This window comes from Gymnogyps californianus, chromosome 17, assembly GCF_018139145.2.
Source record: "Gymnogyps californianus isolate 813 chromosome 17, ASM1813914v2, whole genome shotgun sequence".
Classification (NCBI taxonomy): Eukaryota; Metazoa; Chordata; class Aves; order Accipitriformes; family Cathartidae; genus Gymnogyps; species Gymnogyps californianus.
The window spans coordinates 17,276,242-17,298,191 of record NC_059487.1 but is presented as its reverse complement, the minus strand read 5'-3'; the positions used below and the strand labels follow the sequence as shown (position 1 = coordinate 17,298,191).

The 21,950-nt window shown below is 66.3% G+C and overlaps 2 protein-coding genes across 9 annotated transcripts; one reads left to right on the top strand and one right to left on the bottom strand.

The window, feature by feature from the left end:
• The first annotated feature begins 2,686 nt into the window (after positions 1–2,686).
• On the top strand, positions 2,687–12,681 carry ZNF335 (zinc finger protein 335). Of its 8 annotated transcripts, none has more exons than XM_050907216.1 (27): positions 2,687–2,925; positions 3,322–3,595; positions 4,036–4,113; positions 4,354–4,683; positions 4,829–4,963; positions 5,041–5,199; positions 5,317–5,560; positions 5,682–5,859; positions 5,943–6,055; positions 6,262–6,280; positions 6,488–6,604; positions 6,693–6,769; positions 6,888–7,048; positions 7,188–7,417; positions 7,498–7,606; positions 7,691–7,785; positions 7,934–8,217; positions 8,327–8,468; positions 8,540–8,929; positions 9,020–9,162; positions 9,521–9,660; positions 10,206–10,309; positions 10,445–10,522; positions 10,717–10,800; positions 10,976–11,041; positions 11,202–11,306; positions 11,851–12,681. In XM_050907216.1, the coding sequence occupies exons 1-27, from the start codon at positions 2,725–2,727 to the stop codon at positions 12,088–12,090; spliced, it is 4,296 nt and encodes a 1,431-aa protein (XP_050763173.1). In that variant the 5' UTR covers positions 2,687–2,724; the 3' UTR covers positions 12,091–12,681. The 8 variants fall into 8 exon arrangements, with proteins under 8 accessions (XP_050763173.1, XP_050763175.1, XP_050763171.1 ...); XM_050907218.1 differs by having other exon boundaries at positions 5,317–5,575; positions 7,534–7,606; XM_050907214.1 differs by having other exon boundaries at positions 5,317–5,575; positions 8,330–8,468.
• Positions 12,682–17,967: 5,286 nt separating this feature from the next.
• Positions 17,968–19,314, bottom strand: LOC127023513 (E3 ubiquitin-protein ligase RNF182-like). Its single transcript, XM_050907628.1, has 2 exons — positions 19,184–19,314; positions 17,968–18,724 (listed from the first exon to the last, which is right to left on the bottom strand). The coding sequence occupies exons 1-2, from the start codon at positions 19,312–19,314 to the stop codon at positions 17,968–17,970; spliced, it is 888 nt and encodes a 295-aa protein (XP_050763585.1).
• Positions 19,315–21,950: the final 2,636 nt, after the last annotated feature.

Here is a 21,950-nt window from a genome sequence, read left to right as displayed (position 1 = left end):
CCCCTCGGGCTCCCTCGGCTTCTGGCATGACGGCGATCGCAGCAGCCGGCTGCGCGCAGGGACTCGGCACCCGAGTCACGGTCAGGCAGCGCTGCTGCAGCAGGAGCGCTCGTGCAGCCAGCCCCTTCTCGGCTCACACCAGCCTAGGGACTGGTCTCACTGATGCTGTCTCCCTGTGATAGATGAGGGCATAAACCTTTCAAGGATGTATTTAATTAGCTTGAAAAAGAGCCGGAAGATGCATGCGCACCAGGCTGGCGGTTCAGCGGCAGCTCCTCTGCTGCCTCTACCGGGCACACAGCACCTCGGGGAAGGGCCAGGGCAGGAGGTGCTGGACGGAGGCGAGGGACCCGCAGAGCCCCACGAGGAGCCCCGGGCTGAGGGGGGCTGAATCCAGCCACCGCCCTCCTCGCCCTGGACCAGAAGCCAAACGACGCAGAGTGCTGATCCAGCCCACCCTGCTCGTCCAACACCCGTCCACTCGGATTTCTGGCAGGCTAACTCCGCGCTCGCAGCCTGTGCCAGATGAGACACCGTCTGTCCTTCCGCAGCTGGCACCACGTCAGCACCAGCTCTGTACCGGCCGTTCTGGCCAGCGAGACAACGCAACTGCCCGCCCAGACCTGCTCTGGACGGAGCCGCACTGCGGGCTGACTCAGTCCTAGCGGCCCCGGGACGTGGCCGGGATGCGGAGCCTCGGGCCCCCTCACTCAGCGAGCGTGTCCCTTCCACGGGGGCTGAGCAAACAGGTTCGGCCCAAACATGTCCCAGCCTCGGAAGAGCGCAGGCACAACATGGCTGCCTTGCTTCCAGAGAGAACCCGGGATAGAGACGTTCTCAGTAGAGCACCGCAACATGAGAAAACATCGGTGACAGCAAGGAGCCACCCAAACCAGGGGTTCGTCAAAGACGTTGGTGTGGAGCAGGGGCCGGCTGGGCCAGGGGCCCCAGCCAGAAGAGGCCAAGCCCAGGCTCTCCGTCCACAGCTGAACTCAGCTGGAGGAGATAGCACGCCACCGCGCTCGATGGCGCTGCCAGAGAGCTGGGGCAGCAGCAGGCTCCCGAGTGCATCCCTGCGGGGACGCCGCGGCGGCAGGACGTGCCGGCAAAGCCCCACCGCCCGCGGCGTGCTGGGAGCCCCCAGCCAGCCCCGAGCAGCCCCCCAGCTTCTGCGTCTCAAGCGCGGGCGCTGGAGGTGCTGCCAGCAGCCGACGCAGCCCACCCAGGCCTGCCAAACCGGGCGCCCGTCGCCATCTGCGGTAGGGCATAAACCAACCCGGACGACCGATTTTGGTTAGCGAGAGAACAGAGGAAGATGGCTACTGTTCAGCTGCAGAACGGCCATCAAAAGAGGCAAGTTTGGGTTCTGTAAGACAGAGCAAACCTACAGCGGGGGCCAGTCCCACACCGGAGAACGAGGGGGAAAGTGCTTCACAGCCTGAGGCTGTGCAGCCACCGGGGCTGAGCACGGTAAGGCCCCGGGCCCCTGCGGGGAAGGGCACGGCAGAGGCGCCCGCAGCTCGGCCACGGTCGCTCCGGGGAAGGGCGGCCCGAGCTGGTTCTGCAGAAACGACCACGACCGGCGCCGGGCTCCGTGCCCACCGCGGGCTACGGAAAAGGAGCCGGAGCGCCGGGGCTGCACGGCACCGCCCAAGCTGCGGCCGCCCGGCTGGGGGGACGCGCCGCCGGGACAGGGCCAGGCCGGGAGCGGGCCACGGTGCTGGTCGGTACCGCAGAGTCCCCGCTCCGCCCGCGGCGGGATGGGGGTCCGACTGCGGGCTGCAGGGCACAGCCAGCGCGGCCGGGCCAGCCGGGGAGCAGAGCGGCCGGCCCAGAGGCCCCGGCCCCGGCCCCGGCCCGCCGCTGCCACTTCCGCTTCCGCCTTCTCGTCACATGACGGGCGCAACCCGGCGCGACGCCGACGCTCAGGGCCCGGGCGCCGCTTCGTGACGCCATGACGCACGGTCGCGGCACCTTCCCCATGATCCCTCCGCGGAGAAAGTAGTCCCCAGCGGGCCGCCGAGGCCTCCCCCAGCCCGCGGGCGGCGGGCGGGCGCCGCTCGGTGCCGGGAGGCGGCGGCGGCGGCCGGAGCGAGGAGCGCGTCCCCGCGGCTGCGAGCGTCCCGGGCGGGGCGGGGTCCGCGGCTGGGGCCGGGGTAAGTAGTCCCGGCGCGGGGCCCGCGCGGCCGTACCGCTGCGCGGCGCGAAGGCGGGGGGGCATGGCGGCCGCCGTGATGCCGGCTCCGGCGGAGGCGCGGCGGGGCCGCGGCAGGCCGGGTGAGGGCGCGGGCCGGCGGGCGGGCGGCGGCGGCGGGCCCCCTCGCCCCGCCGGCGGCGGCGGCTCCCCCGCCCCGGCGCACCGGGACCGCCCCGCCGTGTGCGCGCGCGCGGAGGCGGCGGGGGGACCCCGCGGCAAGATGGCGGCCGGGGGCCGGGCAGGGCCGCGGGGCATGACGGGACCGGGGGCGCCGGGCGGCGCCGGGGCCCCCCGTGAGGGCGGCCGGGACCCCCGGGCATGGGGCCGCGGCGGCTCCGGCCCCTGCGCGGGCGCCCCGAGGGGGGCGGCTCGGGCCCCCGGGCCGGGCGAGCCGGGTTGCGCGGAGCCGGGACCCCCGCCGCGGCCGGGGCCGCCCGGGGCGGCGGGGAGCGGGCGGCGGGCTGCGGCCCTGACGGCGGCCGCCTCCCCCCCTCAGGTCGAGCCTAGGCGGCCCCGGCAGGGCGGGCATGGAGGAGAATGCGGTGGAGAGCAGCAGCGACGCGGCCCCGCAGGCGGCGCGGGAGGAGCCCTCCGAGAGCGGCCTGGGCGTCGGGACCTCGGAGGCCGTGTCGGCGGACAGCAGCGACGCCGCCTCGGCCCCCGGCCCCCTCTCCCGAGCGGATGACTCCGGCGTGGGCCAGAGCTCCGACAGCAGCGGGGTCTCCTTGGTAGGAGCTGATGGGGAAGATGGGGCGGCAGTCAGCTTGGGGAAGGGAGGGCGACCGCGGTTCTGGTTCCTGAGGATTTCTCTAGACGTTTCTGGCAAACTGAGCTTCGGGAGCCAGCTCTGTAGCTCAGCAGCCTTGGCAGGCGCTGTTACGCGACTGGTGGGGTGTCTGCTTGTCGGTCTGCGGAGGAGAACTCTCCTTGGCAGCAAGAGCAGCCCTGGAGGTCCAGGGTCCTTGGCGATACCAAAGGAATTGCTCTGATGCCTTTCCTGGCAGTTCTGCAGTGATACACGAGTGTCATTTGCATACGCTGGCTCTCCCAAGGGCCTGGCCTGGCAAAGGTCTCTGCTCGGCTCAGCTGAGCTCCTCTGGCCTCTTTTTTTTTTTTTCCGCCAGGAAGAGGTGTCGGAGAGCAGCTCCAGCACAGATGCCGTTCCCCGGATTTACCTGCCAGATTCATCCTCCATTGCCCAGTCCACCTTGGTCTCCAGTGTCTCCACTGTGAGCCAGTCCATCATGGTGTCAGAGTCCCCACAAGTCCTGGTCCACTCCAGCGTCATCACCGACGGAGCCACGATCGTGTCAGACTCCACCGCGTCCACTTCCTCGGACCTGGGTTCTGCCATCGACAAAATCATCGAGTCCACGATTGGGCCTGACATCATCCAGAGTGAGTGCGTGCTCCCAGCTGCTCGCGCGCGCGGCAGACCGGCCCGCTCTCCCTCTGGAGTGCCCTGCGTGCAAACGGCTCGGCGTGCTGGGGCTGGGGGAGGGAGCTGCTGCTGTGCCAGGCCTTGGGGGCTGAGGGGGAAGTACGTACGTGCATACGTATGCACCTCGATCGGTGGGGGTTTCTCTTCTTGCCTTGCTGCAGTAGCTGGAGGGTTTGACGAGGAGCTCGTGGCTGCTGCGGCTGCTGGACAGCCCTCCCTCTGTCCGGCTGCTCCTTCAGCCACAGCGCCAGCAGCCCAGGGCAGGCTCCGTCCCCAGAGCCAGACCTTCCTTGCCCCTTCCCGCTTGCATCTGAAGCTGGGAGAGCCCCCGTGAGTCCCAGTGACTCTACAGCCCCTGCGTCTGGGAGTTACCACTCTGCTCTCCTCTTCCTCCCAGGCTGCATCGCCGTGACCAGCGCGGAGGATGGCGGGGCAGAGACTACGCAGTACCTCATTCTGCAGGGGCCCGATGACGGTAAGGGTGCGCCCTGGGGTGTCCGGCGGTGGCTGTCTCTGCCGCCGAGCCTTTTCTGCGAGAGTGGGGCCTGGAGCGGGTATCCCAGGTACATCGGCCACAGCGCCTGCACCAGAGCGGATGTGCTGACTGTTGGGAGCTTGTTACTGCGCTCGTGTTCAGCCCCGTGCCCCAGGTGCGGGTGCAGCCTTGGATGCAGTGAGGGTCTGTTCCTTGGCTGAGCTGGTTTTGGTGTTTCAGGTGCCCCCATGGTGTCCCAGATGGCCACTTCTGCTCTGGCCAATAGCTTGGCGATAGAAGCTGTTGCTGATGGACCTACCTCCACATGCCTTGACCAGCCTGGCCCTTCGGACCCTTCCGAGCAGTTGGAAGTGCTGGAGCTGCCCGCACGGCCAGATCAGGCCCGAGAGGCGGATGGCGGGGAGGAGCTGGACCAGCCGGACATGGAGACCCTGGAAGAGATGATGGAGGTGGTGGTGGTGCAGCAGTTCAAGTGCAAGATGTGTCAGTACAAGAGTGTGTCCAAGAAAACGTTAATTAACCACATGAAAGAGCGGCACTTCCAGCCAGGTGTGTGCTAAGGGCTGAGAAAATTTATCTTACTGCAGACAGGCTCTGCTCTCTCCGGGGAAGAAATGAGGGGAGGAGCATGAGTGTAAGGACCTGGTCTGCCATACGGTCTGGTAAAGAGTTTTCGTTCTGTTCTCTGCGGCAGTGGGTTCAGCTCTGGCTTTGAAGAAAGGACGTCCACGAAAGGGGGGATCTGCTCCAAAGACTGCGGAGGAGGAGGTCCCAGAAGAAGAAGAAGATGATGATATCATGGATGCTGGTGCTATTGATGACCCTGAAGGTAGGACTTGTCCTCTTCCCATCTTACGTAGCTTAGTCTTTTCCCAGTCTCTGATGTTTTGGACCACTTACCTCCAGAGGACAGTGATTATAACCCAGCTGAGGATGAGCCCCGTGGGCGACAGCCCAAGTACAGCCGCACTGTCCCCACATCCAGCGAGGAGAGGCCACGTCGACGCCCGGGGAGACCCCGCAAGTTTCCTCGTCTGGAGGACATGCCCCAGGACGTGCCTGAAGGTGGGGGAAGCGGGTGGCAGCAGCCCCGTGCTGGGCTGGAGCAGGGAGCAGTACACGAGCTCCCGGGAGCCTGCAGGGAGGGTGTGTGACGGAGCTGTGCTGTGTTCTGTCGAGCAGGAGGGGAGGTGGAGCCCTTGGTGACATCCCAAAGCACACGGAGCCGTGAGCTGCAGAACTCAGAAGCAGCCAGTTCCTCTGGCCTGGAGAACGGGACCAGTGAGAGCCTGGCGGAGCCCAGCATCAGCCAGTCCGACTCCGAGAACAAGGACCCTTCCTCCAACACCGGCCCCGAGGAGGCAGACGTCATCCCCAGGAGGCGAGGGCGGCCCTCCCGCCGCTTCCTGGGCAAGAAATACCGCAAGTACATGGGGCGCAGGTGAGGGGTGTGTGCCGAGCCGGCGCTGGGCCCTCTGGCCTGTGCCCAGGGCCGGTCCAGCCCCTGTTTGCCACCACAGCTCTGAGCCCCGCTCCTGTTTCCGCAGGTACTACTACAAGTCACCCAAGCCCCTGATGAGGCCCTACCTGTGTCGGATCTGCGGCTCACGTTTCCTCACGCACGATGATCTGCGTTTCCACGTCAACTCGCACGAGGCCAACGACCCGCAGCTCTTCAAGTGTCTTCAGTGCAGCTACCGCTCCCGGCGCTGGTCCTCCCTCAAGGTGAGCGCCGTCTGTCCTGCTCCCGTAGCCACGAGGGTGGCTGGTAGCCCCAGGTCTCACGGCCCCCGCTCTGCTTCTCGCAGGAACACATGTTCAACCACGTGGGCAGCAAGCCCTACAAGTGCGAGGAGTGCAATTACACCAGCGTGTACAAGAAGGACGTTATCCGGCACTCCACGGTGCACAGCCGGGACAGGTAAGGGAAGTGCAGTCCCAGAGACTGTCTTGCAGCCTGGCTGAACGGCACTAACGCTGTTCCTCCTGCCCTGGGAAGTCAGCCACAGCTGCCCCTTCCCCTGACCTCTGGCCCTTTCCAGAACGAGTAGTTTTGGTGTCTGGGTACAAGGGAGCTCGGACTTGGGATGTGGCTGACACAAGGGGGTTTTCTTCTTTCTTTTTCAGGAAAAAGAGAGCTGATCCGGTGAGTTTGAGTACCCTGTTGGCTTGTCTCTCAGCACTGTTATATGGGAAGAGGCATGTCTGGGTCTTGAACAAATTCTTGGTGCCTCGTTGAAGGCAGTGTTTCTGGATCACCTGAGGAAAGGCAGCCCAGGTCCTGCAGTGGGGAGAGGGTAAGGAAACTGGTGAGCCCCTCCCAGGTGAGCTCATCTTCGTGCTCTCCCTCCAGCCCCCAAAGCTGAACTCCTTCCCGTGCCCCGTATGCAACCGTATCTACCCCATGCAGAAGAGGCTTACCCAGCACATGAAGACGCACAGCACGGAGAAGCCACACATGTGTGACAAGGTGAGGGGGAGGACACAGCCTGGGGAAGGGCTGGCGGCGAGTGAGGCTGGACGGGAGGTGAATGCTGCTTTGCTTCGTTTCGCTGCAGTGCGGGAAGTCCTTTAAGAAGCGCTACACGTTCAAGATGCACCTGCTGACGCACATCCAGGCCATTGCCAACCGCAGGTAGGGGCCCGGCAACAGCCTGCGGCGTGCCCTGGTCGAGCCCGTGTCCCGGCTCCCCTTCAGAGGGGAGGACAGAAGGTCCCTGCCGCTCATGTGACAGGCGGCGTTGTCCTGGCAGGTTCAAGTGTGAGTTCTGTGACTACGTCTGCGAGGACAAGAAGGTCCTGCTGAACCACCAGCTGTCGCACATGAACGACAAGCCCTACAAGTGCAGCTTCTGCAAGTACTCCACCTTCCGGGAGGACTTCCTGGTCTCGCACATGGCTGTCAAGCACACAGGTGAGAGGAGAGCTGCCTGCCCGCCCCGTGCCCCGACGTCCTACACCCCCGCTTCTGCAGGAGGCGGTCAGAGCTTCTCTGCTCTCCCTGCCGTCCCTCGGGGACCCCCTGCTTGACTCCCACCTCCTGTGTCCCACAGGAGGGAAGCCGTTTGCTTGCGAGTTCTGTCACTTCACCACCAAGCACAAGAAGAACCTGCGCCTCCATGTGCACTGCCGCCACGCCGACTCCTTCGAGGAGTGGGCACAGAGGCACCCCGAGGAGCCGCCCTGCCGCCGCCGCCCCTTCTTCACCCTGCAGCAGATCGAGGAGCTGAAGCAGCAGCACAGCCAGGTGCAGGCCCCGGCTGAGCCAGAGGCCGGTCCGCCGGTGAGTGCCGTTGCCCGCGCCCCAGCTCCTCCTGGTGCTCACTGGCCCCGGCCGCGCCGTCAGCTCGCTCTCTCATGCAGGCGCCTGTTGGCCCCGTCACTTACCACGCGGTCCAGGCTGTCCCGGGAGCAGAGCCCCCCATCCTCTCGCAGGATTCCCTGGGAGGGGCCACCATCATTTACGAACAAGGCGAGTGAGGTCCCGGGTAAGGGAGTGGGGAGGGGGAGGAGGTGGGTGAGTGCGTGCCTGACCCTCCCCTGCTCACCCCGACAGATGTGGCTGGATCAGCAGAACTGGCCACGCAGACTGCCCTGGATCTCCTGCTGAACATGAGCGCTCAGCGAGAGCTGGCCACGGGCTCGCTGCAGGTGAGGAGGGCTGAGGGGGCGGCCGTGCCTGCCGGAGGGTGGCGGGGGGGGGATTCCCAGCCCTCCGCAGTGCCCAGCCCTGTTCCGCTTCAGGGGGTGTCTTGCAGAGCCTTGCCTTCCTCCGGCTGAGCTGCTGTCCCCTCCGCAGGTGGCAGTGGTGAACCCGGGTGATTCAGGAGAGGCGCAGCCCCCCTGCGAGCCGCAGGCACAGGAGGAGGGGGCAGAGATGGACTCTGAGGAGCAGCAGCAGCAGAAGTTGGTGACGCTGCACATGGCGGAGCCTGGGGAGACGTTGGTGCGGGAGGCTTACGAGGAGGCGACCCTGGGTGGCTCGGAGCTGCAGCAGATCACTATCCCCTTTGGTGGGACGACAGAGTACAGCATCATCACACCCATCAGTGAGGAGATTCAGGCTCCAGGCACACTGTACAGGTCAGCTGTATGGGAGGAGCGGGGAGACGGAGGCACTTCTGACCTCAAATGAGTAGGCTTTAGTGGTGAGGAGGACGAGGCAGATCCTCCCTGACCCTGTCCTGTCCAGCAGTGAGGAGGAGAGCCCTGCGGAGACCTCCCACGCGGTTGTGGTGAGCAAAGCTGTGATGACAGAGGAGGCTCTGAAGGACCATAACAATCACTATATCATGTCGTCCGGCGTTCCGGGGAGCCAATTCCATCACATTGAGGTAAGGAACTGAGCTTTCTCCCCGTCTCGGGCAGCAGTGTGAGCAGGTGTGACTGGGTGTTTCTCTCTCAGCCCCTCAGCGGGGACGCTGCCTTTTCCTTGCCTGCGGAGGGCCAGGAGGCACAGCCCGCCGGCGTCAAGTGGCCCCTGGTGCAGTGTGTCACCAGGCAGCTCCAGAAGGACTCGTCTTTATCCCCAGCCTCCGAGGGGCAGGAAGTCTCATCCCCAAAGGTCAAGTGGCCTGCGCTCCAAGGCATGGCCAAGAAGCTCTCGTGCAAGGTTTCCACACCCAAGAAGCTCTCGTGCAAGATTTCCACAGCCAAAAAGTTTTCATGCAAGATTTGCACAGCCATGTTCACAGGGAGAGCAGAAATGGAGAGTCACAAGAGAGCCCACATTGGGCCCAGCACCTTCAAGTGTCCCGACTGTCCGTTCACTGCAGCCCTCTGGCCGGAGGTTCGGGTAGGTTCCCTGGCACAGAGCAGCCCTGGGAACAAGAGGTTTGGAGAAACAGGGGGCTTTCTGACCCTGCGCTTGTTTTTCTGCCCCCAGAGCCACATGGTCCAGCACGCCAGCCTTCGGCCACACAAGTGCACCCACTGCAGCTTCGCCTCCAAGAACAAGAAGGACCTGCGCAGGCACATGCTGACGCACACCAACGAGAAGCCCTTTGCCTGCCAGATCTGTGGGCAGAGGTGAGTGAAGCCTGCTAGGTTGTTGCTGCTTCAAGAGATCCTGTACAGCTCTCCAAGGCTCAAGAGGAGATAGGAGATTGGCAGAGAGCTGGCTGCCCCGACCCTACCCCCGCGAGCAGTCCCCTGTTAGAGGGGACTCTGCCCTTGAGAACGGTTCCTGCTGCAGGTGGACCCAGCTTTGTCTCCAAGGAACTTTTGCACGGGGAGGTTCAGTACTTGGGCCTGATGGAAGCGTTTTGGGAGCTGGGACAGGCCATGTAGGACGTGCTCGTGGTGCCCGTGGCCTGGGTCTCTGCAGAGAGCGCAGAGGCCGGGTGCTGCCCGTGGCAAACTCCACCTCACTCTGTTCCTCCCGTAGGTTCAACCGTAATGGGCACCTCAAGTTCCACATGCAGCGTTTGCACAGCTCGGAGGGGAAGAGGCCGGGGGCGCCTGCAGCTGCTGCCCAGCAGACCATCATACTGAACAGCGACGAGGACACGCTGGCCACCCTGCAGAGTAAGAGGTGTCCCTGTGACCAGGGTGACCTGCGGGTTTCCTGTGGCCAGAGCCCCGTGCAGGGATTCAGCCAGCTTGTGGGCTGAGCAGGGCTGAGACGGGTCAGGGCCAGGAGATCCCTGCTGAAGGTTGGGATTGCCGGTAGCGGCAGGACTTGGCGGGTGCAAAGATGAGGGCGCTGGGTGCAGGGAGCTCTCCTGGTGAGGCGCTGCCTGTTGTGGTTCTGTGCAGAACTAGGGGTCCGGTGTTTCCTCCAGGCAGGTCCCGATAGGTGAGTACGCTGCGGGAGCAGCGGTGCTGTGAGCAGCTCACGGCTGAGATGGGAAGCAGAGTTCACGGTCTGATGTGGAGGTTGTGTTTTGCCCACAGTGACCTCTAGTTTCCTTCGTGTTGGGGGAGTTTGGTTTAGCTTCTGACCTTCTGTGAGCAGAGCTGAGAGACTGTCCTGAGCCTCTCGTTGGGGTGGGCACCTGGCAGGGGCCGCTCGGGTGCGGGGCCGGCTGGCAGCCCTGGCAGCGTCCACACCGGCTTTCTCTGCATTCCAGCGGCTCTGCAGTCCGGCCAGGCAGTGCTGGCTCCCGAGCGGCTGCAGCAGGCTCTGGGGCAGGAACACATCATCGTCGCGCAGGAGCAGAGCGTCACGAGCCAGGTGAGTCGGGCCTGTCGGTCTCATCCTCCCGCCCTGTGCGGCCGCTCTCTGCGAGCTGTGCGGGTTCCCTCCTCTCGGAGGGCTTGCGGTCAGTGCCACCCGCACTGACAGCGCTGGGCTCTTGCTGACCTGCAGGAGGAGGCTACGTACATCCAGGAGATCACAACTGCCGACGGGCAGACGGTACAGCACTTAGTGACCTCTGACAACCAGGTGAGGGGCGGGCACGTCCCAGGAACCGAAAGATTCTGCGCAGCTGGAGCGGGGAGAGGTGGGGGCAGTGGGGAGGTGGGGGCAGTGGGGAGAGGTGGGGTGGAAACAGGCGCAGAAGACAAGACAAGAACCAGCCCGTGTGGGGGGTGGGCAGCGGTGACCTCTTTTTTGGGTCTGAATCCCTGTGTTTGCAGGTTCAGTACATCATTGCCCAGGATGGTGTACAGCACTTGCTTCCCCATGAGTATGTTGTTGTCCCGGAGGGACATCACATCCAGGTAAGCTTCAGGCTGTCTGCTCCCTTTGCGCGGTGGACGGGGCTCATGAGGGTGCCGTGCGTGGGGCTGGGCCTCCTCCTGCTCCCTGTGCCTTGCTCCGTTCACGTCACAGCTTTGTTGAGGGCAGGGACGCCCGCTAGCCCTAACGCAGCCTCACTGCAGCTCTTGTCCCCAGGTACAGGATGGTCAGATCACCCACATCCAGTATGAGCAGGGCAGCCAGTTCCTCCAGGAGCCGCAGGTAAGGGGCCGGGCATGGTGGCTGGAGCTGACAGGGCAGCCGTGAGGTGGGCTCTGAGCACGCAGCTGGAGAGGGAGGGATGCGAAACAGAAGGTGTACGTGGGTTGGTGGCTCGCTGCAGCAGCTGTGGCCAGAGCAGCGCTCCAGGAGCCCCTCCCAGGCTCTCCTGTTCTCTCCCTGCAGATCCAGTACATGCCTGTCTCGCCTGAGCAGCAGCTTGTCACCCAGGCGCAGCTGGAAGCAGCTGCACACTCGGCAGTCTCAGGTAGGACCAGGGCCGAGCTCTGGCGTAGCTCTGGCAGTCCCGTCTCCCCCCAGGTCTCAGGGTGCCGGTCCTGCCGGGCAGTTTCCGATGCCTGTTCGCAGCCACTGAGACGCCGTGGTCTTGGCCCAGCTCTGCCTGCAGAGGCTGCTCGTTTGCTGTGCCTGGCAGGGCAGCCGTGCCGCGGCCCTTGGCGGAAGGGCTGGGCGAGGCGAGCCTAGATGGCCACCTTGCTGCCTGCGTCCCTGTAGTTCTGGGAAGCGGCCAGCCTTGGTGTCTGAGGAGGGGGGGAAGATCTTTGCTGGTCCCGGTTCTGGAACAGTACCAGCTCCCTTCCACTGGAGATGAGTTGCCGTGCTGGGAGGTGCAGCAGCTTCCCCAGGGTGGAGACACCCTGATGTGTGTCTGCAGAGTTAACTGGAGTGCGCGGTGGCTCGTGTGCTCCCGTACGCCTGCCCGTTCCCCTGCGGGCAGGTGGCGACCGTGGTGGGGGGCCCTGGGCGCCCGCCTGCTCTCCGGCAGGCACCGACCTCCCTCTCCTCTGCAGCAGTGGCTGATGCCGCCATGGCCCAGGCGCAGGGCGTGTTCACCGCCGAGGCAACGGCCGAGCAGATCCAGCAGCTGCAGCAGGGGATCCACTACGACGTCATCACGCTGGCGGACTAGCACCGGGGCCGGGGCCGGCTGGCGCTGGGACGCCCGTGCTGAGCAGGACGGCTGCGCCAGGCAGGAGCCTCCTCAGCCAGCAGTTGCCTTATTGCTTCGGGGCTACGAGGGACGTGCCTGAGCGCGCCGCGGCAGGGGCATGCTGCCGCTCGGCCGCGTGCCGCGAGGGTCCTGCGCATCCTCCCCGGCTTGGGCAGCTGTCTCCAGCAGAGACTGCTCCGCAGCCGAGGCGCCGAGGCAGGCTGCGCAGCGGCAGCGCTCTCGTGCGGACGGTCTCTTTGCCTGTTGCACTTGATGGTCTGAAATCCCTTTTCCTGAATCATGTCTGTGTTGGGCCAAACTCGGATCGCGTCTGCGTGGCACGCGAGGACCCTGGGAGAGAGCTGTGGGGCCGAGCGCAGCCGCGCGGCACGGCGTGAGAGGTGTGTGTGCTGCCACAGCCGCGCGCTCCCCACTCTCTTGCTGTGGGGCGTGCAGTCCTGGCGTGAGGGCAGCCGTCCCTCCCTTGGCTTCTCCGGCCTGCAGGCAGGCAGCAGTAGGGCTTTGGACTGGAGGAACCCAGAGTAGGAAGAAGCATAGGTGGAAGATGTTCTATTTTTCTTCTGAAGAGGGTTGGACTCTGGAGTTGGTTCGTAGGTGGTTGCGGGAGGGGTTCGATTCTGACATTCTCAAGCTTTGACTATGCTTATGAATAAAAAGGGATTGAAACCTGCGTCTACGCCTGCCTGGAGGGTCTGTGCTCCAGCGCCCGGGCAGGCCCAGCCTTCCTGCTGCCTCCGCCGCCTGTCCCCCCGGGGCCGGGGTGCAGGGGTCCCGCAGCCTGGCGCTGGGGCCCGGCAGGTCGCCGCTGGCAGATGCGGCTGCCCTGTGCTATCGGCTTCCTCCTGCCCGAGTGACCTTGACTCCTGGGAAGCGAGCTGGTGCATCTGGTACAACTGTGGGTTTGGGGCTGGAGTCATGAAATTAATCGAGTGGTAAACAGCCTAAATCCCGTGTAACTCTGTCCCAAACTACACACACCGCCCCTCCCTGAGCGGATTGTCTGGAAGTATTTACATGTGATTATAACAGCTAATCTCAGAGTTATAGTTCTATGCTTTTGCATTAAACTGATTATCTGCGGAGGGGAAAAAGGTCTGGAACCTCCCAACTCCAGCAAGAGCTTCCCTGAGGCTGGAGCCCTGCGGCCGTGGGACTGGTGCGGTGTGATCACCGGGCTCTCAGCCGGGCTCCCCGCCCAGCTCATGCAGGGGACGGGGACGGCACTGGGGCTTGTGCTGTGAACACGGGGCCCGTGCTCGGCCCGTGATGACAGCAGCACCCTCCCTCCCTGGCTGCTGGGGGTGCCTGCTCTCCCCACAGAGCCCACTGCTCGTGCCCTGCCTCAGGGCTGCGGGCAGCAGCCTGCCTGCGCGCCGGACACCCGGGCCGGTGTGGGCTGGACACCCTTGACCTTCCTACCCAGCCGGGGAAGCGGAGTGTGGGTGGCCCCGCACCTCCCCTGGGCGAGCAGCCTCTGCTGCAGTTGGTTGTGGCTCTGTCCCAGCCGTGGCTGTGTCCCGTTGCCTTCACGTCTCCCTGCCGCCCGGTCCGTGCCCAGTTGTGCCGGTGCATGGCTGTGCCTGTCTGGCCGTGGCTCTGTCAGCATCCAGCTGTGTCCGTCCGCCATGTCGGTGGCTGGCCATGGCCCTTCCTTTCCAGCTGTGCCGCACAGGGTTAAGGCACGCTGCAGCAATCCGCAGGCGCTTTCCTAGATTACAGCCCCATTATCTAATAAAGCGGATCTGCAGCACTGCCGGCGGCGCTGATCAGGGCTGGAGGAGTCCCGTGGGGACAAGGTTACGGGGCCGTGGCCAGGGCTGGTCCCAGCCGTCCGGCCCGGCCGTCCCCTCCCAGCCAGCGGCACAGGCGTGCTGGCTGCCCCGTGGCTTCCACGCCTGGGGCTGCCAAGAGCATGGGACCAACCCGATGGGGCTGGGATGGACGGGACCGGAGCTCCTGGCCACTGCCCCTGGGGAGCTCTGGGTGCTGCTGGGGCTCTGGCCATGGGGCACAGTGTGGCCGTGGGGGCTCGGGGCCCCTCAGCGCTGGCACCTCGGCTCTGGGACCTTCTGCTATCACCGGGGGCCTGCAGGGAGTCCAGGGATGCGGCAGGGCTTGTTAGCACCAGTGACCTTCGCCTTCCCGTCCCCGGCCAGCGCTAAGCGGGTTTGTTACATATTTAATATCCTGAGAGCGTTATTAGTCGGTATTTAATGACGGATACAACCTGTGGGATAATCCCAGTCTGAGCGGGGAGGCGCAGCGGCAGGAGCCGGGCAGCCTGGGGGGTCGCGGGCTCTCGGGGCCCCTTGCACAGCTGCCCACCGCTGCCCTGCCCACCCGCTGCCCCGGCTCTGCCAGCCGGCAGGAACGCCCTGGTGCCTGCGGGGCTGAGTCCCCAGCCAGGCAAAAGGTCCCCGGCCGTCCCTGGGGTTGCGGGGCCCCTTCCCCTTCGCCCCTCTGCAGCCAGGAATCCAGCTGCAGGCATGGCGGCACCGGGGCTTGGGCGAGGACCTGGCCAAGCCAGAGGAGGAGCAAGCTCTGGGGCAGCAGCTCACGCTGCCCGTGTCCTACCAGGGCGTGCACAAGTTCTCCCGCCAGCCCCCGGCCCTCCGACCTGGCCCACCGCGGCATGGGGGGCTCTGCCAACCCCTGCCCCAGGGCCAGCTCAGGGCTGGGGTCAAGGACGGGGACTGACGGCTCTTGGCACTGCAATAAAGCCCCAGGTGTGCTGTGTCCTATGGGCGTCCCCGTGTGCGCTGCGTCCCCATGCGCACTGCATCCCCGTGGCTGTGGGGCTCACGTGGGCCCCATGCACCAGCCCCCGGTGCCACTGCACCCCATCCCTGGGGGCTGCGCAGGCTGTGCTGGGGCCGCGCAGGGTCGGGCGGCCGGGGGGGGCTGGGGTCCTGGCATGGGGTCCTGGACACGTCCTGGCTGGTGGCGGGCAGGCGGGGAGGACGCTCCCTGCCAGTCCCTGCCCGACAATAGCTGGGGAGGGGGAGGTACGGGTGCCCCAGATCCCTACTGCCGCTCTCGTGGGTGCTAATACCCCCTAATCAGCTGTCAGTCACCGCGGACCCCGGCAGCTATAAAATGCCCGGGAGCAGCTCCCCGGCTCCTCTCCCTGCAGCATGGCAGCTCCTCGGGGAGATGGGAACCCAGGCCGAGAGCCGGGGGCCTGCGGGGGGCCATGGGGGGCCCTGCGGGGCCCCCCCCAAGCCCTACTGCCCTGCCCCTGGCCTGTGCTGGCCGGCTACAGCCTGGTGCCGCACCCCCTAAGCCTCCTGGCGCCCTCGGTAAGTGCCGCACAGCAGCTCCCGGGGGGCCGGGACGTGGGACCCCTCCTGGGACTGGGCTGGGGCTGTGTGGGGTGGTTGGGGTCGGGGCTGGGGAGCTGCTGTCCCGGGTCTCCTGCACCCCCCCAGCATCCCCCTGCTCCCCCTGCACCCTCCTGCACCCCGGCACTTTGGGGTGCGCAGTGCCGGGCACGGGAGAGGGCGAGGACAGACAGGACCCAGCTCTGCCCCCTCCCATGTGCGAAAGGCTGAGTCCCCACGAGCCCCAGCCCCTTTCCTCCGGCAGCGGGTGCCCCTCGCCCTGTCCTGCCCTGACACCCCTCTGTCCCCTCCAGGTCTCGCCAACCTACGAGGTGCCGCTGGGGCTGCCCGCAGAGCCGGGGCGGGCGAAGGCGGCAGCGGCACGGGAGAGCACCGGGGCGCTGAAGGCCTGGCTGGCACGGCACCCCAGGAACCCCTACCCCAGCAAGGGGGAGAAGGTGATGCTGGCCGTGGTCAGCCGGATGAGCCTCACCCAGGTCTCCACGTGGTTCGCCAACGCCCGCCGGCGCCTCAAGAAGGAGAACAAGGCGGGCTGGGCACTGCGCCGCGCCTCGGACGGCGAGGACAGCGAGGGCGAGGGGGCCCTGCCGGGTGCCCTCCCCGGCCCTGGCCCTGACCGCAGCCCCAGCCCCACACAGGATGGGTGCAGGGGCAGCCCCGAGCGGGGGCCAGGCCCTGAGCAGGGCAAGCAGCCCCAGAAACCCAAGATCTGGAGTGTGGTGGCGATGCTGGCATCTCCTCCCGGAGAGAGCGGGTGCCCCCCGGGGGTGCCGGCAGTGCTGGAGCAGGGGTAGGGCTGGGGCGGTCATGCCCTGTCCCCAAGGGCCAGGTAGGGGCCAGGGCTGTGGCTGTGGGGAGGGGATGGCCCCGTGGCTGGGCAGGGCAGGACAGACAGCCACAGGACCTGGCAGCTGCCCGGCCGGGGAGAGCGGGAGGTGTGGGCAGGGAGGGACACGGAGCGCTAATAAATGTGACTCTGGCTTGGGCCTCCTGGTGTTGCCTGTCTGCGGTGGGGATGCTGGTGGGGATGCCAGTGGGGATGCGGGGATGCCAGCGGGGATGCAGGGGTGCCGGTGGGGATGCTGATGGGGATGCAGGGATGCCAGCGGGGATGCAGGGGTGCCGGTGGGGATGCTGATGGGGATGCGGGCATCTCCACTGCCAGTGCTGCTGCAGGCGGCTCCACCACCCCCAGGGAGCAGGGCAGGTCCTGCCCCGAGCCCCTCGGGCTGCCCCTTGCCTGGCCCCCTCTGCCCAATGACGACGTCCCCGTGCTGCCCGAAGCGGGACACTCCTGTGCAGGGGTTCGCTGGCCCCGCCACCAGCTGTGGTCCCCAAGGGGGCTCCCCCCGTTCGGCAGAGGAAGAGCTGCAGCTTTTCCAGGCGATTCGGTGCCTTCCTGACGCCTCCCTGGACGTCCGGGGTCACCCGTGGGGTGGGCTCATGCATGAGGCGCAGGGCTGGGGTGGCTGTCACAGCACTGTGCCATGGGGCAGCACAGGGAGGGACACGCAGGGAGAGGGATGCGCATTGATGGGGACACGCAGGAGGCACTGCACAGGAGGGGCGTGGGGGCTAGCAGCAGCGCCTGTCCACTCGCTGAATGGGACATCGGCTGCCGGGACCGGGCTCAGACCCACCGGGCTCCCCCCTGTCCCCCGGGGCCGGGCTCGCGGCAGGCAGCTCTGTGCAGCCCCAGGGTGACAAGCAAGGCCAGGGGAGCTGGCCGGGGAGGGGAGAGGGGACCAGGAGCCCTGGGAAGGCACGGACACGGGGCAGAGCTGTATGCTGGTTTTTAATGTTCCTAAGAACCAGGAAACAGAAATCAAAAATAGACTTTGCTCTTCTTGATAAAAGTAATAAAATGGTTAGCGGTGTTAAATTAATCCTTACAAAACAAAACCCAAGGAGGTTAAATAAAGCCCGGAGGCTCCGCATAAAAACCACGACGACTACAAAACAGCTGCAAAGACGTCTTTACACACCAAAGAAACTCCTCTTCTCCGCTCCTCCCCTATACGGTACACAGCGTCGGCGAACACGGGACTCACACATGTGGGAAAGAAACACGGATGCGATGGGAGCAGCCCTGCGAGGAGCACGGGCGCCACGGACAGAACTATTTACACTATGGACACGGAGCTGTGCTGGTGCCAGTCTGGCCGCAGGAGCCCCCGGGCTCTGCCCGTCCTTCTCCCGCTGGCGCCGGGCTGCGGCCAGCTGCCGGGGCCCCTCCAGCCGCGGCGCTAGGCACCGAGCACTCGCGCTTCCTTAGTTGGGGTTAATCTGCCGGTTGTTGCTTTGCTCTTGGCCCAGCTCCCGCTCTTTTTCTGCTGTGGAGGAGCAGGAGGAGGAGGACGAGACGCTGAGGGTCCGGCCTGAATGCTTGTAGGCTGCAACGAGCTCCTGCAGCCGCCCTGGCATGGGCTTCCACTTGGCAAAGCGCACACTGTGCTGCAAGGGAAGGCAACAGGCGCTGAGCATCTCCCCGTAGTCCAGGCAGAGCTCCACGCTGTGGGTCAGCCGTGGGTCGGGGAGCACCTGTACCCCAAGGGACAATGCTCCAAGGTGCCCAAAGCCTCCCCGACACAGGCACAGGGCTCAGCTATGCAGGGTCAGGAGTGGGGGAACCCGAAGACCTCCCGGCACAGACACTGGCAGAGGCTGTAGACGATGCAGAGGAGGAGGGTGGAGGGCACGAGGCTGACCAGGACGATGCCCAGGCTGTGGTGCTCGATGAGCAGGAGGTAGATGCCGAAGGGCAGGGAGCTGAAGTAGAGGAGGCAGAGGACACCCAGGATGAAGCGGGGGACGGCTCGCCACCCCCAGGAGCGGCACTTCTGCCCGGGGCCGTGGCAGGGCAGCGCGCCCAGGCTGGCGGGACGGTACAGCCGCACTACCTCCAGCCCGCCCAGGCCCTCCGGCGGGGCCATGTCCTCCGGCACCTCCAGGATGGTAACGACCAGGCAGTCGGGGCCAGGCGCTGGCTCCAGCACGCTGGGGCAGAGGAGGACCTCGGGGGACCGGGGGGGACCCCGCTTCTTGGCCCGCTCATGGCCTGTCAGCAGTGCCAGCGCCTCGCCGTCATCCTGCAGCTGCTGCACGTCCCCACCGGGCACCGGGCTGTGCCGGCGGCAGAAGGGGCAGCGGAGCTGGCGGGGCGACGCGTGCCCCAGCGCCACCATCTTGCGCAGGCACTTGGCGCAGAGGCGGTGGCCGCAGCGGAGCAGCTTGGGTCTGCGGGCGCGGGCGTCATAGCGGCTGTAGCAGATCTTGCAGTCCAGCTCGGGGGCCGCGAGTGCCATCGTCTGAGGCCCCCGCTCGCCGTCCTGCTGGGCCGTGCTCCCGGAGGGCTGGCTGGGGCTGGCTGGGCTGGGGGAGCGGGAAGCCGCTGTGAGCGAGGGCTCGGGGGGCAGGTTCCCGGGCCCTGCTGCACCCCACGGGCAGGGTCCTGGTCAGCCCCTGGGGCTCCGTGGCAGAGCGGGGCCGGGGGAGCGGGGCGCTGGCAGCAGCCCCCTCCCAGGGCTGGCACAGCCCGGATCTGACCACCGGCTGGTGCCGCCAGCGCTGGGACTGGCCCCCATCCTGGCCTCTGTGTCTGGGTGGGAGGGAGCCATCTTTCCCAGGGGATGGGACCAGCTGCAGGGTGGGGGCCCAGGTCCCGGGTGCAGCTTGTCCCTCCCTGTGCGTGCAGGTTCCCCAGGGCCCCGGGGCAGGGCCAGCTCCGGACACCGGGCTCTGCTGGCTGCAGGGACCCCCTGCCCTGCAGCCCCCCCTGCCCACGCCCCCGGGCAGCGGGGCGAGCAGGCTCCCAGCCCACGCCCCCCGTACCTGCGGTCCGCGCCGGGGCTCCTGGGTGGGACGCAGCCGCGGGTCGGTTCCCGGCCCTGCAGCCCCGGTGGGCCGGGCTGCGGCCCTGTCTGCGGAGGCAGGCAGGGTGCTGGCAGCGGCGTGTGCCCCATGGAGAGGCGTGGGGCACGCTGCCCGCCACGCTGCGGAGGCAGCCTTGGCGCAGGGGCTGCCAGCATCCTCCGCGGCGTTGGCCTGGCAACGCAGAGCGGGAGGCGGATGCTCGGCTGGCCGGTGCCAGTGCCGGTGCTGTGCGGAGCCCAGCTAGGGCAGGGTCAGGCCCACCCCCGCAGCAGGACACAGCCAGGGCAGTGGGGTCCCCCAGGCCCTTGCCGGGCTGCAGTGGGTCAGTGCGGGGCGTCGGTGTGGCTCCCTGCAGCCCGCTGCCCCTTCGCTCGCAGGCAGCCCTGAAGATGCTCCTTCCCTGCCTGGGGGCTGCAGGCAGTGGCCCCTGGCGCGCTGCAGCCCCTGGCCCGGGGGAGAGGGTGGCCGCAGAGAGGGGTCCTGAGGGCCCCCACAGCACGGGCAGACCCACTGCCCTTCCCTGGCCTGGGAACGGGCAGCTCCTGCTCGGACCCGGGGAGAGAAGCTGCTTCAGGCGTGCAGTGCCCAGCGGGGAGGGCTCTGCACACCCGTCCCAGAGCCCAGCACGTCACCCGCAGCACAGGGGCACAGAAGAGTGCTCAGCACCACCAGCGCGTGCCCAGCCACCTCACCCCACTCCTGCACCCTGGGGAGACAGGGCCAGGGGCACTTGGGGGCCGCAGCACTTGCCAGAGCCAGGCTGGGCACAGCCGAGCCCTTGTCACGTCCCTCTCCGTGGGTTGTGTCTCCCCAGCCAGTGCCAAATCCCCCCCTCCAGTTGCAGCCCTTGCCGGGGTGTTTCCAGCAGCCCTGAGGAGCAGCACCCGTCAGAGACCCCCCCGCCGCTGCCCAGGGCTGAAGGCAGGTTGGCAGCGCTGATTCCTCCCCAGCGTGGACAGGGCAAACCTCCCTCCCGCTGCGCTGCTGGGCAGGACAGCAGCAGCGACTGCCCACCACGGGCGGCAGCGCTTGTGGGGGCGATGGCGGTGACCCCACGCAGCGACGGCCGAGCCGGGGACACGCCTGTGCCCAGGCGCTGCCAGGGATTCCAGCCCCTCATCAGTGACAGGGTCACACCTTGCCACCCTCAGCCCCCTCGGGGCGCAGGACAGCGCGTCTGTGCTGGTTAACAAGAAAATTACTTTTTTTTTTTTCTCCACACAGGGCTGTGCTCTCTTCGCTGAGCTCCGTGAACTGCCCAGGTAATTACTGTGCGCACCCTGACGAGCGCAGTGCTGGGCTGCAGCTCCGGCCCGTGCCCGAGCAGCCACTTGGGCTGGAGCTGCCCAGAGCAGCGTCAGTGAGCGGCCTTTCAGTTCAGATCATCGAGGTTTGGCAGAGTCCCAAAGAGCTGTGATTCCAGGGGACCAGGCAACATCCAGCTCCTGGTGTGATCGCTGGCCTCGTCCCCCCCAGTCCTGCTCGTACCCCCCACCGTTCCCAGCTGCGTCCCCCAGCTGCCCCCACCACCGCAGCCCCTCGCACAGCTTGACCCGGCCTCAGTCACCTGCCCTTGGCTTCACCCTTGGCACAGGCTCGGCTGGGCAGCGACCAGTCCCGGCTGCTGCGGGACGGCCACCGCCGAGTGTCTTGGTGGGAAGCGTCCCGTCCCGTCTCGGCTGCGGGACTGATGGGGGTGCCCTGCGCCGGCCGGTCTCACCGCCTCGAGGATCGGGCAGCTCAGTCCTGTGCCTTGTCCCAGCCACAAACCCCCGGCCCCCCTGACCCTCCCCGGGACCCCCCACCAGCTGTCACTTTGTCCCTGCGCTCCTCCGGAGCCAGAGCCCACGGACCGCTGCCACCGGGGCTCAGCTCCCAGCTGGGATCCCGGCGTGCTCCTGCTCAGGACTCGTCCCCTTCGCTTGTTCAGGAGAAGCGCCGGCATCTCGGCAGCGCCCACGAAACCTGCAGCGGTCAACCTGACGCTCCCCTTCCACCGTCTCTTGCTTTGTCCGGATAAACGAGATGTTCTGGAGAGGAAGCCACGCCACAGGGCTTCTTGGCCACTGATGTCACATCTCCACTGAGAGACCACGGCAGTGAAATACTTAACAAGGCAACTGGCCACCACCTGAGGGAGCAACGCAACGGACTTGGTGAGGACAGACTGACCAAGGAGTAGGTTTGCTGGCACTTCCCAGCATCGGTGTGTTTCTGGTCACCTGCACTTCAGGAACAGCCTGCCTTGGCTCAAAATAATGAATAAACGGAAAAAAAGGCTTTACAAATTGCTGCTTTCACTGCCAGAGTTCCCAACTGTCCCAAGTGTCATTAAAGGACATCAATGATCTCGTCATCTCTGTCGTTGAGAGCAGCCCTGGAGAGCTGCGGAGATACTGGGAGCAGGCAGCGCGTGGAGCTGGGCTGTTCCTGCCCGCCGCAGAGCAGCACCGGCACTGCCACGGCACCGGTGCTGCTGCCCGCAGAGTGCCATGTCCGCAACACGGACCCAGGATTCACGGCGCTTCCTCATCTCCTGGCTTTTAACTAACGAACCTCGCGACCCGTTTGATCTGTGCCAAGAAACACAGCCCCGCAAGGCTGCAGGATTACAGGGCTGCCAGGCAACGCTAACCCACCCCGGAGCCATTTTCCTTTGGGACAGCAAAACCCAGCCGAGGAGCGCTGGCTTCCACGGTGCCTGCAGCCCGTCCAGAGGCAGAGG

Bases quoted from the DNA above. Each gene is read 5' to 3' on its own strand.
- ZNF335 (XM_050907213.1), top strand. From the start codon at position 2,725: ATGGAGGAGAATGCGGTGGAGAGCAGCAGCGACGCGGCCCCGCAGGCG. The intron at 4,114-4,353 runs GTAAGGGTGCGC...TTGGTGTTTCAG, and splicing joins TCTGCAGGGGCCCGATGACG to GTGCCCCCATGGTGTCCCAG. The intron at 7,049-7,187 runs GTGAGAGGAGAG...TGTGTCCCACAG, and splicing joins CATGGCTGTCAAGCACACAG to GAGGGAAGCCGTTTGCTTGC.
- LOC127023513 (XM_050907628.1), bottom strand. From the start codon at position 19,314: ATGGGGCACACGCCGCTGCCAGCACCCTGCCTGCCTCCGCAGACAGGG. The intron at 18,725-19,183 runs GTACGGGGGGCG...CCGCTCCCCCAG, and splicing joins AGCCCCGGCGCGGACCGCAG to CCCAGCCAGCCCCAGCCAGC.